The following is a 16,001-nucleotide window of genomic DNA, read 5'->3' as shown; positions in this document are numbered from 1 at the left end:
TTCTTGTCAAACACCTGTGATACTACTGAAACGTTTTAGAAGCACAAAAATAAGCTGTGCATAAAAAACCCCACAACTTTCCTACTGCAGGTTACCCATGTAGGAGAAAAAGCATCACCTTGACAATATTATTCCATGTGTAGTATCACGCATAGTGTTTAGACTGTACTTGAATTGGATCTAATTAGTAATTTCAGTGAAGAAAATTTACTACTGACACAGTAACCAAAGAGCAGAATATTGTTGCTGTATCTCCAGTTAACATACATGCAAAACCAACTTTGTGTTCAAATGGAAAGCAGGCTAAGGAACAATGGCAACACCTCAGACACCATAGATACATACTTTTCTTCTTTCAGCTACATTAAGTTTATTCCATTTTCCAATTTAAAAAAATATATTAGAAGGTCCCCCTTTTTTTTCTTTTAAGAATAATTGGTTTTCTAGGACACTGAAATAGTATATCTCCTTCTACAATTCTGTCTGTCATCTCCTACATTTACAACAGAGCTCTTCCAACTCTGAAATTTAACCACAGATTTGCCAAATTCAGTAGGCGCTTTGTTTGACCAAGATTCATATTGACAAACACCACACAACTTGTGCTATATCCACCAACTGTACGATTAAGGAAATGTCATTCTGCTGAAAGCAGTTTACTTAGGCAAGGTAGCCTTTATTTTATTTTAATAAGAGTTTGATGTTTTCACATCACACACAGAAGAACCAAAGACAAGTAGAATGGATATGTAAGATTTCAAGCATGTGGCATTTCCCCCAGGAAACATTAGTCAACTTGGCACCTTCCTTTCCAGATGCCAATGGTATTACTTTCTGGTAACTGAACATGATCAAACCTATTTACCCTCTGTTACAAAGCACACATTAGCAGGCATGAAGCCATGTTGTAGGTTTGGGTTTTGGTTGGCTTGGTTTTTTGTTTTGTTTTTTTTTTTAAGTAACTGTCTGCCTCCAACCTTAGACAAGTTTTTCCTAAGCATCACTTTTTGAATCATTGTGCAAAAGACAGGCATGCTCCGAGATCTCACAGGCCATGATTGTAATAGACCAGTCATGAAATAGAAGAGACACCAGCCTTGCCCACAAGATGCTTAGAGATCAAAATTGTCCTAACATCTTCACAGGAAAAGAGGCATCTACAGATGCCAAGATGACAATAAGTGCCACAAGAGGTAGAGGGTAGGGTGAAATTATACCTTATGGCCAGGCCTAGAAGTCCTAGTGAGGTTATCACTAAAAAAATATGGTGATGGAATCTGAGCTACTGCAGATTTTAATATACTGTTTATTATATGAATAAGAGCGCACAAAAGAAAATAAGACCAAGGAATGTAATGGATCATGGTTGCACCCAGTTGCTTCAAGAACAAAACTTGAACAGAGATAGAACAGGGATGTCTGAAAGAGCTTCCTGACCTCCTTTTACATATTGGTGCAATCAACTTATCGGATAGGGTAGGCAGAGACTAACCTGTGTGGAAGAGATGCAGAGTTCCATCAGAGTTGAACTGTGAACAAGCAGCAGAAGAGAGATGTCTGCTCTTTCTTTTTATAGCTGCTAGTTCCTCTTCATTATTTGTGTGTGTGTTTGTTTCTTATGGAGAAGTTTGTAATGCCATTGGTAAATGTTTCTTATTTTACAGTATTGGGTAGAAGAGGAGTTTCAATAATCTTCTAGTTATGATAAACTGAGGTGCTTGTGTTGTCTGGGACATACATGAAAAGTAACGAGGCATGCTTTTATGCAACTGATCGAAGGTAGTCTTAGTAGATGGAGAAGGATTAGCACACTTTTTGCTCAGAAAGAAAACAGATGCCAAGTCAACATAGGAGTAATAATGGAGTATTTCAGCTTTAAAGTAGACTTCGTTAAAGACAAATAGATGCACTTACAGATTTTAAAGACCTGAGTAACAAATTTCCTTTACTGAACTTCTGAGAGCTCTTATCTGTGTGTTCACTATTCTCAAAAGCTTTCTGGTGAATAAGATTTATGAAATAGGTGAAGAGGTAGTGAAGTTGTTCCACGTTGACTGGAAACATGTCTTGCCTGAGAAGTCCTTGGGATGATCAATACTTTGTTATGAGCGTTCTCTTCCTAAGCTATCTGGTTTTCATATCAGTGTTGCAGGATATAAACTGAAAAGGCTGAAAGTGAGAGGACAGTAAGTGAGATCCCCCAGATTTTGTCTAAAAGGAAGTCAGAAGATCAGCAAAAGAAAACAAATTTCAACTAAAGGAAAGCACTAACAAACATGCAAGTCCTTTTAGAGCTAACAAAAGTTAGTCCAATGCATAGCTCCTAGTTGCTCTACCAGTGATCTTTGCTCCAAACTCTGGCTAGAGATAGATCATTATTTCATCTGCTTGCTCAATAGATGACTAACTAATGACTTGCGTTACAGGAAGCATTATTTGAGGCATTAACATATGAAAAAAATTCTTCAGCAGCAGTTTCCATTAGATATTAAAGTTTGTCTATCAGGGCATTTAAGTCCTATTCCTGAATTACGAGAGTATATAACCTTCATGAATGGACTATAAAGAAGGTATTAGGTATCTGCAAGAGCAAAAAACACAGGTCTAAGTAAGAGGAGTCGTGATGGACATATGCAGAAAGAACAGGAAAAAAGAAGCTAGCTTGTAACAACTTAGAAAATACAGAATTAAGTTCCGGAGCAGAATTTAGAGATAACATATAAACAGGGGAGAATCAAGCAGAACCATGGCCAGAGAATTTGACCAAATGAAAAACCACTTATAGCCAATTTGGTTTTATAGGGAGAAGAAGCCACTAGTGATGCAGTCTTCTACTCTCACTTTCATATGTGGGAGAAGCTGTGAGGAAGTAAATCCCAAGTCTGAGAAGTTCCTCTACACTTAAGGTACATAGCATCTTAGTTGTGGATCCTGTAAATCCTGTTCTCTTGAATAAAATGAAGCCTTTGTATTGGTTTCAATAACACAGCGCATAAAAGGTTAACACAAATATCTATCCACAAAACCTCCCAAAAAAAACCTGCAAACACTTCAGCACAGGACAAATTTAGACTTCAGTGAGATTTCTGAAAGATGCTCAATTCAGTAACTCTAGCCCTTGCAGAAGTAAATGAAACACATTGAGAAGCATAAATATAACTATGCATCTTTTTCATTCATGACTTCATCTACTTTTTCTTATGACAATCATCCATGACAGCACATTCCAAGTAGAATCATTCAAGTTGTGTTCAAGTGTCCAGGAAGTCCTGTGTGGTTATGAAAGCTGCCACCAAATGAGGGGCTTTTGTATCTAGCAGTCACAAACAATTCCCAGTCAGGCAGAAGCAGTCCATCATGGATACTAAATCAAGTCTTTTGAAACCATCTGACAGTAATATTTAATATGACAGAGTTGCTATCAAAATACAACTTTATTGATGAAATACTGATTAAAAGATCAACTAAATGTAGGACAAAGACGTTTCAGAAACTGCAGTGTGAACTAGGTTTTAAACACATTTTTAAGGAGCTATACAAAAAGGGAACAGTTACGACAACCAATTTTCTCTGGCAAGCTGCTCAGACACGGACTAGTTCATGTAGCAGGCTTAGGAGATCACCTACGCACTGATGCAATATCAACATTCTTTAGTGAGTCCCGTGTGAAGTATTGCAGAAATGGCTACAATCACTGTTCATGCTTACATTTGAAAAACAATAAATAAAAAGTTAACAACAAATTCCTCTCTATAATACAAAATGTATTTGTCCTCTACAAAATCACAGGAAGTTCTCCAAGAGGAAAGTTTCTCCCAGTGCAGCTAAAGATTCACAAAGGCGTTCTTGGAAACAGCTGTCAAACATGCCACTTATTTCCTCTCTTAACTCCCTCAGCAGAGGCACCGTGGACTTACCATCTGCATTCAGAATTCTCCCAAAAAGTTTACTCCAGAAATCACTGTCAACAGTCCTAAAACAAATAGAGAGAGCAGTTTTCAGTGAAACAGTATGCATACATGACATGTCTGTCAAGATTTCCATTTATATTCAGCACTAAATGCCCTGGGAAAACCAAGTCTGAAATAATAATTTCACTCACATGACTAAACGTAAAGGAAAACTAGGAACGTATTGTTGAAGTTTATATGTGTGGGCCCCTTTCTCCAACAGGCTTCTGGATAGTAACTAGACAGGCTGTATCACAGGTTTAACAAAACCACTATTTTTACAGTTACCTTTTCTGTACCTGACCACTATCACCATTCACATTGAGCCACGGCACTTTTAAATTAAAGGAGTTAAGAGCATTCTTTGAACCAACAAAGTTGGCAGATTCCTTTGACGAATAAGGGGTAGAGGTAAATCTTATTCCCCTGTTTGCAAGTTAAGTTCACAGGTCAATATTAAAGGAAAGCTGCAAGAGAAATAAAAAAAAAAAAAAGTGGTTTACAGCCAGTTTTACTTTTTTTCCCTGCCTTCCAACTGCCAGAGTTCTCATATAGATAACATTTCAAAGACAATTAATAGTAATAAATCCCCTCTCTCATAGATATACCCACACAACATGAATAAAAAGGTTAAATGACTCATTAAAGTCTCAGAAAACTGGTATCAGAGCTAACCCTTTGTTCTTTAGTCTTGCACTGAAGTCTATAGACCACACTGCTTCTGACTACTGAAGTACTTTTCTCCCTCAAGCCAGGGGTTACACTGTCTTTTGAACAAATTATCTGCCTCTGCTTTATGTGAGTGACACCACAGCAGCCATAATCTCAGAAGGAATCTGGCTGGTACTATATTACATTATTAAACTCTTACATTTTCTAAAATAACGAAGTCATACAGAACCTAACAAAAAAACCCCCAAAAAACAGCCAAACAAACAAAAAAAACCCATGCAAGACTTGAGGCCATTTCTTTCATGGACTTAAGACAAGAGGCATAGCTAAGGATGTTGCACGTTGGTAAGGATGTCTAAGGAGTTATGAAAGAAAAAGAGTCCTAAAAATTCAAACACAGCTTCTATATATTACCTCGCATAAGCCTGTGCATATGAAGTTTCCAAAAATAGTATAGTGAAAACAGAAAAACTAAAAACATTCCTGGAAGTGAAAAAAATCTCCAAATCCATTCTGTAATAATGGTAACACGCTAAAACACCCTCCGCTGTAAAATAGGTTGTCAACCTTACAGTAATGCTCAAAGATTGAAGGAAAAAAAAAAACCCAAAACCAAAAACTTGGATCAGAATTCTCATTCTACCTTTCCAGAAGTCTTTACTACAACATTGACTTTAGTGCTTTGCCTTCATTCTGTCAGCTTATAAGTGGGTTCTGCTTTATTAGTGCCATTGGCTTTAGAAGAACAATTTTGTGCTTTGCTATGCAATTCCCCACTGCTTTGATATTTTGTTGAACTGCTAGTAATATTAGTGGCTTTATTAGTAATTATACTATCTTTAATACTTAAAAAATAATTAAGTCCTTTTTTAAAAGCTTTCCTGAGATAAGGTTGTCATGGTTGTTGCATTTAACACCAGTCAGCCTTCTAGTAAGAAGCCTTCTTTCTATTTGTCACTGCCTAAATTCTCACAATATTCTTTGATGAAAGATAACCTGTCAATACAACCCTCAAAAAAACCCCCCAACAAACCCAAACCAACCCCCAAAGAAACAAAAAACTACTTTCCAAGTCACTTATAGAACTTCTAGCAGAAAGGACAGAAGTAACATGATCTTTACAAGAGAAAAGTAGAACCACTAAAAGCAGTAGGAAAAAGAATCCTGTGTCTTCATGGGTGTTGGAAGTGTCACTGCCATGCGTGGCTGTATGCAAAGGATAAAGCACAAGATTAATATCCATCAGCTGACTCTTCTCACAGAGAAGTGATTAATTGTGCAGCCCCTTCTGGTGGATGAAGATTCCCCGCAACAGTAAACTTGCTTGTCGGAGATTACTTGAGAATTTACTGAAAGCTTCAAATTGACTGGAGGAAGTGTCATCAAATAAGAGGCAGACACACTAAAAGATCTACATGTGAATGGAAAAAAGATCCAGTGCAGATTCCTTAATCCTGCATAATGAAATGCCTTATTTACACTGTTGATATAAGACTTCAGTATAACATGTAACTTAAGCACCTATACAAACACTTCTTGGACTTGATATTGAAAAATAAGTGTAGAAGATGAGCAAGTCTTCTATCACACTTTCAGAAGCAAAGCAGAAGACAGGATGGAAAACAGAAATTCCTTATTTGGACTCCCAACTCCAAAGCAAAGTTATAAACCGAAAAAAGTTATATACCGAAGCAAGTGATGAGCCATTACAGCCTGGTTACAGCTATACAGAACTCATGCCCAGGGTTTACCTTTTTCCTCCTTAGTCTCCTCTAGTCCTTCACAGGTCTCACTCCCCTTCTACCCAAGTCTCCCTCCAAGTTCTACCTCTACCCAGAATACTATTTCTTTCGATCCAGTGTCCCCAGCCTTGACTGAAATTCCTTTCCAATTGACTCCTCTCCTCCAAACTCCCTATAACAGCCAGCCCTATTCTTCCAAACTCAAGACTTTCTATACCTGCTACTCAGCTCCTCCTGCTCCAGTTATCCAGACAGTTATTGCTATTTTTCTCATACCTACATCCTGATCAGGTCCCCAACACACTGTTCCTACCTTCTCAACTCAGGCCTTCTGTGGCTTCACCTGCAGTATCTCAATTTAATCTCTTGAAGAATTAAAAAATAAATAAATACTAAAAATTTAATTTAAAAAAAGGCAATGCTTATCAGAAATCTGTCTTTCTATCCCAACAGAATATTGTTAAAAACAGATCATGTTCTGATAGAAATTAATATATAGGAGTCCTATTTTTCAGAGGTCAGAGTTACTTAGCTACAAGATATGTAATGTTAGAATATCTGTCAGTAGAGAGCAAAAGCCAGTCTCCATCAATGATTTAGTTGCGCTTTTTTTTGCCCCCCTTTTTTTATAGCATTTCTGAAACAAAGGCAGTATAACATACATATTTACTGCCAGCCTATACATCATTGATATTCATCTCTTCAGAGATGAATCGCCCTTGGTGATTTTGTTCTTCACAGCCTAGTCCTGCAAGCTGATCCTCTAAAGAAAAAACAAAAGCTACAGGGTACAGTATGGCATGCATGGTGAGTACTCAGCAGAAGCCTGCTGTAGCCTTTTAACTACTGGTATCAGTAGTAGAAAAAACAGATATATGCCCAGTAAAGGAAAAATCGGTTTTCCCCTGTACACAGCTTAAGAAGATGAGATTTTTTTTTTTGAAGGTTGAATACAAACTAGGAGGTATAAGTCATGCAGGTTGCTAGGGAACTGGACAACTCCCAGATTGGTAGTAGGTTTTCTTAAAGCAATGGTTATAGAAGTATATACACACAGTAAGTGTGGCTAATATACCATGATCTTGAATGCAGATATCTGTCAAGTAATTTCTGTCATGAGCAGAGAGTTCTGGAAAATCCTTAAGAAATGCTAAGGCAGAAAATTCTGCAGGATACAACTAACAAAATGAACAAGTGTTTAGTCTAAGAACAAACAAAGGGTAGATGAAGGCAGAGTAGTCTTGCAGCCAAAACATGCGGCTAAAAGAGAGCAGCAGAAATTAATACCTGAGGACAAACAGCAGCTTCCAAAAAGAAGCTGCTTGCACATGCATCTTAAATTATAATTTTAAATTATTTTCCTTCTTGTGCATGTATAGTATTTCTGCAGCTGTTACAGACAGAACCCTGGCATTAGTGTCTTAGTAGCCCTTCAATATAGCCTAGAATGAAAAAAGTAGAAAACCAAAATAATCTCCATTTCTAAAGCAACATGCTCATGTAATTTTTTTTCCTCACCACCCACCCACCACCCACTTAGAAACTTTTCCAAGCCTGGTCTATCAAGTGAAAAGAGAGACTAAAGGAGTGTGGTCTGAAAGGATAGAAAAAGCAAAATCATCTTAACTGGACCGTTATGCTCATATTCAGTTTAAAATTGTCTACTACACAGCACTAAGGCTACTGTACAATGAACAAGTCTAGCAGCATCAAAATTTAAGTCCTTACAGAACTAATGCTTTTGGCAATAACAGCACAAAGTTCTGTGTTCTAAGCTTTGAAGATGGTACCATTGTAAAGAAAGCAAAGGAAGTTAGAAGTCTGTTCTTTCCCAGCAGCCTCCTCTGCAAAAGGACTTACTTTGATACATTTTGGCTGATTTTCCAGATGGAATTCTCTTGATAGACCTGGACATGAACCCCAAACAGCATCAAATGGACTATATCTGCAATGCCAACCAGGTCTACCTGCAACAACAACAAACATCAGAAAGCTCAACTTCCGTCAATTTCTGCAATCCACTACAGATTTCTGCTGGTGATGCTTCTACACATTTAAGTCTGAACCAGTCTTTGCATCAGAATCTTCAAGACCTGCTAAGCAAGAAAACTTCAAAAAGTAAAATTCTGGTCTTACTGTAGGTTCCTAAATAAATACAGCAGTCACAGGCACTCGACAGCACTGTTAGTCCCTTCACTTAACGCCAAAGATTTAATCAGGTGAAAAATTCTCTTTATTCAGTATTTACTGATCAGAGCTTTCCACAGCATTTGCAAAATATAACTTAAGAAAATAGAGATTTTGTAAAGGAAACACAGAAACTAACATGTCTTGCTACATACAGACTCACCTGATAAGGAAGAGAACTTTTCACCAGAAGCTGTTGTCCGTGAGGGGTCCGAGATATGGGAAAGCTGTTGGGCAAACTTACTCGAGGCTGTAATCTCAAATCTAGACTGTGAGAGAAATCCACTATCTTCAGAGCTCTTGTCATCTCATCGTTAGCAAACGGATCACAGATCCTGAGCAGAGGAAGCAAATGAAGCATAAAGCAATCCAACACACTTTTTTTTTTTTTTAAAAAAATGAAATTTAACAGCATAGTGAAGGTGAGTCTTAGCTATGTCAATGCTCCCCTCTGATGGTTAGCTTAAGAACTACTGCTGAAAGGACTACCCCTGGATGGGGAACCAGCTGGCAGCCTGAAGCTTAGAGATGATACTGGTATCTCCTGAGTAAGCAATGGGAAACACTAAAGGATTAAGGATGACACTGTTTTGATATCTCTCACAGTTATCTGAAACACAGTGGAACAGCAGAATAGTGCAATGTTTAGCACTTCTCCCTCTCCTTCAAGATCTTGGAATACTTTATACAAGAAAGAATTAAGCTTCATAATACTTTAATAAACCTTTCCTAGTCTATACACTAGGGAGGACAAATAGAAAGGGCAGTAAGAAGTATCTGTATAGATGACAGTGTACTGCCAACCAACAACATAAACAGATCACATATCCAAGTCCATCAAGCCACTATTAGATCAGTGACTTCCAAAATAGGAAGCATGCACCCTAAGGGATGTGCAAGACAATCCATTGGGGTGTGTGAAGAAAACATTAGAACTTCAGTAGTACATGTATGTAATTTATAAATCAATTATATAAGTTATAAAGAAATTATAAATAACGTGTATTGGGGGTGCGCGTGTTAGATGACTATAGGTTCAAAATAAAGTTCATAGCTATTTTTAACATATCAGTGAAGACTAAGAACAGCCTTAGTGAATTTCTTCTAATGGTATTATATCTAAATCATTAGACATTCCAAAGTTACTATCTTCCCACACTTAGTTCACAGATCACATTCCAAGGGATATGTGACTTTGCTAACATAATATGGGAAAGAGCTTGAAGAAAACTCTGTGCATCAAGTTACAAGTTGGACTGTAGTGGAGGCTAAGCAATCTGTTGAAGAGAGTGTCTAGATATTCCACTCCCACCTGCCCTTTGTCTTCTAACTTCCTGTTTTCCAGATACATAAAACCAGAAGGCAAATTATTTACCAATATCCAGTTAGCTGTCCAGTACAGTACATTGGTAAAGTACAAACTTGAGAACACAGGCAATAGCAAAAACATTTTGTTTATTATAAGTTTTACAACAGCATTGTATACTATTTCTATAGAAATAAACAAAAGGTTTATTCCTAAACAAAGTGTTTTCACTATTTGCAGGATACACTGTAGCCTAAAAAAACTGGACTGCAATACCAATACCCCACCCAAAGAGGAGAAATTACAAAAGCACAAGAGCTGTAGCTGTAACTGTAACTGAGTATTTTATATCCTCCCATGTTCATATAAAGAGACAAACCTGTCTCCCAGAAAGAACACCTCTGGACGCAGATCTCCATGGACAATCTCTGCTTTGTGGAGCTTCTCTACCACACCCAGAAGATTATAAACAACCAGTAGGATAACTTCCTCCGTCATGGACTTACAGCCACGAATAACATCCTGAAAACAGGGAATAAACGTGCATATATATGTCATTCTATGTTAGATTAAGTGAAATATTTATAGCTCACCTTTTTTTCCCTACTCATCTGTACAGAGATAACAGTCCTACCCTAAATTCAGTATAATCAGATTTTGCCCATGATCAGTGCAGCCAGAATTAAAAGAACCATGAGCTCCTAGGAGACCCTATTATTCAGAAGTGGACAAAAGATCAGGAGGAAATTGGAACTGAATACTGAGATTACTATTTAATTTGTATCCTATTTATATGCAACAATTCAAAATGCACTTACAAGACTTCATTTAAAATGTAAATCCTTCAGCAAGACACTAGATGTTATGACCTTGCTACAGCAGACTGGAAGACTGGAACTCATTGAAAGATGCCAAGTTAAACAAGAGTTTTAGATGCAAACCTTATTGTGGAATAACATGTGGCTCTTGGCTCAGGTCATTTATCACTCGTGAATAAAGAAAATGTGAAAAATTGGTTCAAGTTTGTCTCTGAGAAGCACATGATCTATGAATGAGAAACCAGCTCTAACTAAGGCTGTAATAGACAGTCTTAACTTGTATATAGATAAAACAAAACCCAGAGGATCTAGATAGGAGGATTAAACACGTGAAGCTATCTTCAGGAATGAGCATAATGACAAACAAAACTCACTAATGGTACTCTATGCAAGAGTTCATATCTTCTACAATTGTACTTTATCTGCACTGACCCCAAGCGTGAAGCGATTTATATCCCTGTGCAAAATAGCACAGCCATCTTGATACAAGTAACAGCTGCAATTCTCACTGAAGCTTTGGTCAAAGTCAGTATTCAAACGCTCCCGTAACTGAAGCGTGATATAAAAATCCCAAGGCACAGGCTGAGAGTACACCTACAAGAAGGTACATAAGAAGAACGTTTAGTTTTGGAATAAAGCAAAAATTGCTCATCTTCATATTCTTCTCATCCTCTTTTTTTTCCTCCCCACTTTACCAAGGAAGATATTTTCCACAGTCAGAAACTTTTATTCTATATCAACAATTAGAAAGAGGACTTGAAGTAGCAAACTTCATGCACAGAATTCAGAAATTAAGACCAAACTTACTACATTTTATTTTATATTGGCTGAGGAGATTTTAACATTTTACACTTTTGTATAGTAACCATCGTATGCATTACCTTTATTGCAAATCCCTTTGCATCCAACTGGGGAAAGTTGGCTGGAATGGCAAAAACCATCTTGTATTCTTCATTGCTCCAATATTCCCATTTGATACAGTAAGTCTCATTTCCTGTTATGAAAGTTTACATTTATGAGCTGTCACAGCAAATATATGTACCCAGGCTGTGCAAGTTATTCCCCATCTACATGACATAAAACTAGTGAGGGTGAATATGAAGCATATTTCAAACCAGTTAGCACATAAATAGATCCTTTGCACTGTAGAGTGTCTGGCATACCTACCTAGCTCAATGTCTTTCTCAAACTCCATGACAGGCAGCACACCAGTCTCCAAATGAAAATCTGGAGCAGCAGTCAATGATTCTGGCATAGGATCTAAAAGCTTTTTACGCTGTTCAGCGCTCCACAAAAACTGTGTTAGATCATCAGCTAGGAAGACAAGTAATAGAAACAGATGAACTGAAACTAGGTGTTGAGTCTGTGACTTGATTATATCTGTCAAGAAGAAGTAACCTGGATATTGGAAGCTTTCTATCTGCATACTAATTTACTGCATCACCTTTCAGCAAGTCAATTAATCTCTTTCCAATAGTTTCTTGTTCTGTGAACATAAACACCCACCTTTTAAACTACCTTACAGACTATCTCATCATGAATTCTCAATGATTCTATGGTAGCGTCATGTAAAGTGTATCTTTCAGAAGAGACAAAGCTATGAATTAGATTAGGTACATCTGCTCAGCCACAGCAGAATTCAAACTCATTTTGCAAATTAATACTCCTTTTTTATTTAAGCCTACGTCCAGAGTAAGTGATCAATTTGTGATTTTTTAAATGAAGGGGTTTATTGACATTCACTCCTTTGAATACAACAGGAGTTTTATTTAAGAAAAGGAAAACAAAGTTGGATTCCAACTCTGCTTCTCATTGCAATATTAAGAATTTAATGGCTTTTACCTCCTGGAAGACACATAAGATAATTACATGTAGGTCTGGGTTTATTTTCCTGCATAATAGGACAAAGAAGAAAAAAAAAACATTCAATAGAGGAATTAATCTGTACAAAACCAAGGTAGCTTGAAAAGTGTTGATCTCAAATGATCAGGCAGAGTAAAACACAGCAGAACTAGATAGCTGCTACTGACTTCCCTTCCCAAAGACTATGACTAGTAACACATGGCACCATTTTAAGCTTTCACAGTACAGAGGTAAGAATCAGAGTATCATTACCTACTGTTATACTCATATTTATTTGAAAAGCATTGCAGTAAGATATTGCTCAGGAAGTAATTCTGTGAAAGTAGATCCAGGAAATATGGTAGGTTGAAGGCTAAATAGGTGTTCCAATATTTTACCATCACAAACCTATGTAATTTACCAGCATATTTTACAGGAATAAACTGACAGACATCTGAAGTAATTTTTCTGCTCTACGCAGCATTAAGGAGTCCTCAGTAGAATTACTACATCCAGGTTGAGAACTGCAGTTCAAGGAAGATGTGCAGAAAGCAAGAAAAAAAAAGCAATGGGAATGATCAAAAGTTTAAGGAAGTATCATTAAAACAACTGAACAAATGCCTTCTTTTTCTGAAAAGAATCCATAGAGATTCTTCACCTTGCTCTAAAGATTAGTGCATATGATAAAAAACGAGTGTAAGATCTATCCAAAATATTTCAGCTATTTCAGTGACGACACTCTTCTCCTAATTGTATTTTCATTCCAGGTCCCGAGCTTGCTTCATCATAAAATAGTCTGCAGACACACAATAACATACTCTTCTCTAGAGTAGGTACACTGAGAATTTTCAGATAAACAATTCTAATTAAAATATCATAAACCGAAATCAAAGGAGTTAAAGCAGGTTAAACACCTTGAAAACCGTCATTCAACACAAACCTAATTCTATGGGCCAGATTTTTAAGTACTGCTATTGTTTTCCTTCAATAGGAAAACAAAACATACTGTGAAGCAGCACAATAGTTTACAGCAAAGTTAAGAGTGCAAATTTAAAACCAAAATTATGCCATTTTCACTAGATTTAAAATTCATATTCACCTTTTTCAACACGGCACTTATACTGTGTATTCTCCTGATGGGCTGATTACAGAGAAGAAAAAAAAAAAGACAAAAACAAAGCTGTCTTAGAAGTTCTCACTACCATCCAGTCCAAATGTTTTCATTTCAGAATTTGACCTCATTACTCATACACACTCCCTGCTTTAATAACTTAAATAACTCCTCCATCACCTTAATATTTACATCTTCTGAATGCTGACAAGCATGTTACACTGTATACCTCACTGCCACTTCTGACAAGCAAGACACAAGTTCAGTCATAAGTCAAAGTAATGGGAAATACACAAAAAACAGAGTAGAATATAGAAAGTACAGAAAACGCAGCATAGTTTAGAGACAACTGCAAGTTATTTGTGAGTGAAACTCAGTTTAGTACTAACCAGTAATGCTTTCACTGATACCTCCAGAATCAGTAACCGTTTCAGCAGGCAAGCTCTGAGCAAGTTCCAGTTTCTCAGGGATATGCAGGTATTTAATAGTAGATATTTGTGTAACAGAGGAAAGAGAAGATCCTGAGGAGACAGAAGAACCTGACAAGCGAGTATCTTCCAGGCTTGCTTCCATGATCGGGCTGTAAATAAAGGCATCAACTATTCAGACTTTCAGAGGATACAGTGTCTAGATAATGCCAGCCTAGTGACTATGAAAGGATACTGTGCACTCCCAGACTTTAAAGTCCTTTCCCATCCTTAGTGGAAAACCAATAGTTATGTCAGAGCTTCATTTTAGCTTCAAATGATTGTTTCTACTCAAAATCTTAGTCCACAGATGAATTTTATCTTCTCTTCCATTAAATATGACTGCTACAACAGAAGACATACTCAATGTTTATTACTCCCTTCATTACCAAAATTCAGACCTACAGTGCTTTTAAAGCAACAGAGCATTGGGCAGGAAATAACTTTTGCTCTTCCTTCCTAATTATAATCAGCATGGCTTCCCAGGGAACTTACCAAGTAAACAAACACCTTCAGCATGGTATACATGTTTACATACTAACAGCCAGCAAATCAAACTCAGTTCTAAATTAAGAAACCCCCATACAACAGATGCTTTCTTCTTTACAATGATAAGAAACAGGAGGTTGTTTGCCAGTTTTTTTCTTCTCTCCAGCTTCTCTCCTCTGTAGAAGAAATCTAAGCCATAACCACCAGATGCATTTCATATACTAAAATAACTACAGAAGCATATGAGTATAAAAGGAACTGATGATTCTACTTTTAATCTCTGGTTACAAAGACAGAATGTGTTTATTAATTTCTTTGCAAGTTATTTGGTAGAAAAAGCATGGAGTTAAGTCCTGCAGCAGTAATGCCGAAAAGCCAAGTGCTCTTGCTATTACCTCTTAAATCTGCAAAAGGCAAAATGGACCCTGAGCTAGAGGAATGGCTGTCTTCAATATATTCTGATCTCTTCAGAAAAATGTTTCTTCAGCAACATAATAGTAAAACCACAACCAACAAAAGACACACAGGAAAAGGAGCTTAAGATGCTTTGCTGTTAATTACCTCAGTTTATTTACACAACGAGCTTCATTGTACACTCCCTCACAAACCAGCGTTTCCTGATTCAGAGATGCACTCTTAGATTCTGGACAGTCTTCCTTCAGGACACTCTGTGAAAAAGCAGGAGCTGGGACTCTCTGAGCTAACACCCCATGAAAGGGCGTTGAGGCAAGATGGGCAGCCCTGACAAAGTCACATGTGTCTTCTGGGTTGGCACAAATGGTTTTGTTCTTGTAGGAGCCTGTCACAATTGCATCTTCAGACAAAGGTTCAATTCCATTCAGCTCATCCTGAAAAAAGTAGGAAAAGACAGTGAAAAGCCTGCAGATTTTATGTCAAATTTTCTTTTATTTAAAAGCTGTACATTTCTCTCTCCCTTGTCTTCCACACCACCACTTTCCACCATGAATCTGACACTCAGTCTTCATGTACTCTACTTATATTGCTCATTCAAATTGACTAGTTGAACCCTAACTGTAATATAGTTGCATATTTTTTTTTTCCAACTAGAAAGGGTAGCTTTGTTACCCTCTAGAGTGCTGCAGAGCTGCCATGGACTGTTGAAGGCTACTCAGTATCTACGACCCCAGAAGTGCATTTCAGTTCAGTTATAAGCACGTTAAAGTGTTTACTAAAATGTTGGGCATTGAAGACACACAGAACATGTGAAGCAGAACTATGCAGTTATCCAGAATGACTCTAGAACCAAAGTCAGCATGATGCTTACCATGCTTAACCCTGCTAAGTATTTCATATTGTAGTTGTACGTAAAATCCTCTCACTCAACCAGTCTAAAGTTACTGCATGCTGCAATAGACAAGTCCTTTGGTGAGACAGCAACTACTGCCTCTACTGAAAG

At 37.3% G+C, this 16,001-nt stretch overlaps 1 protein-coding gene across 3 annotated transcripts in view; it reads right to left on the bottom strand.

Annotated features, from left to right (window-relative positions):
* Positions 1–929: 929 nt before the first annotated feature.
* Positions 930–16,001, bottom strand: part of BUB1B (BUB1 mitotic checkpoint serine/threonine kinase B) — a 28,286-nt gene continuing 13,214 nt past the window's right edge. For all 3 annotated transcript variants that reach the window (XM_069804356.1, XM_069804355.1, XM_009918750.2), the window contains exons 16-24: positions 15,146–15,432; positions 14,018–14,208; positions 11,843–11,989; positions 11,557–11,669; positions 11,108–11,269; positions 10,237–10,379; positions 8,715–8,886; positions 8,225–8,331; positions 930–3,973 (exon numbers count right to left, since the gene is read on the bottom strand). In XM_069804356.1, the coding sequence (XP_069660457.1) occupies positions 3,784–3,973; positions 8,225–8,331; positions 8,715–8,886; positions 10,237–10,379; positions 11,108–11,269; positions 11,557–11,669; positions 11,843–11,989; positions 14,018–14,208; positions 15,146–15,432 (1,512 nt within the window). In that variant the 3' untranslated portion in view covers positions 930–3,783. The remainder of the gene's footprint in view (positions 3,974–8,224; positions 8,332–8,714; positions 8,887–10,236; positions 10,380–11,107; positions 11,270–11,556; positions 11,670–11,842; positions 11,990–14,017; positions 14,209–15,145; positions 15,433–16,001) is intronic.

This window comes from Haliaeetus albicilla, chromosome 16 (assembly GCF_947461875.1).
Source record: "Haliaeetus albicilla chromosome 16, bHalAlb1.1, whole genome shotgun sequence".
Taxonomy (NCBI): Eukaryota; Metazoa; Chordata; class Aves; order Accipitriformes; family Accipitridae; genus Haliaeetus; species Haliaeetus albicilla.
Note: the sequence above shows the minus strand (reverse complement) of the source record. Positions and strands in the feature narration are given on the sequence as shown.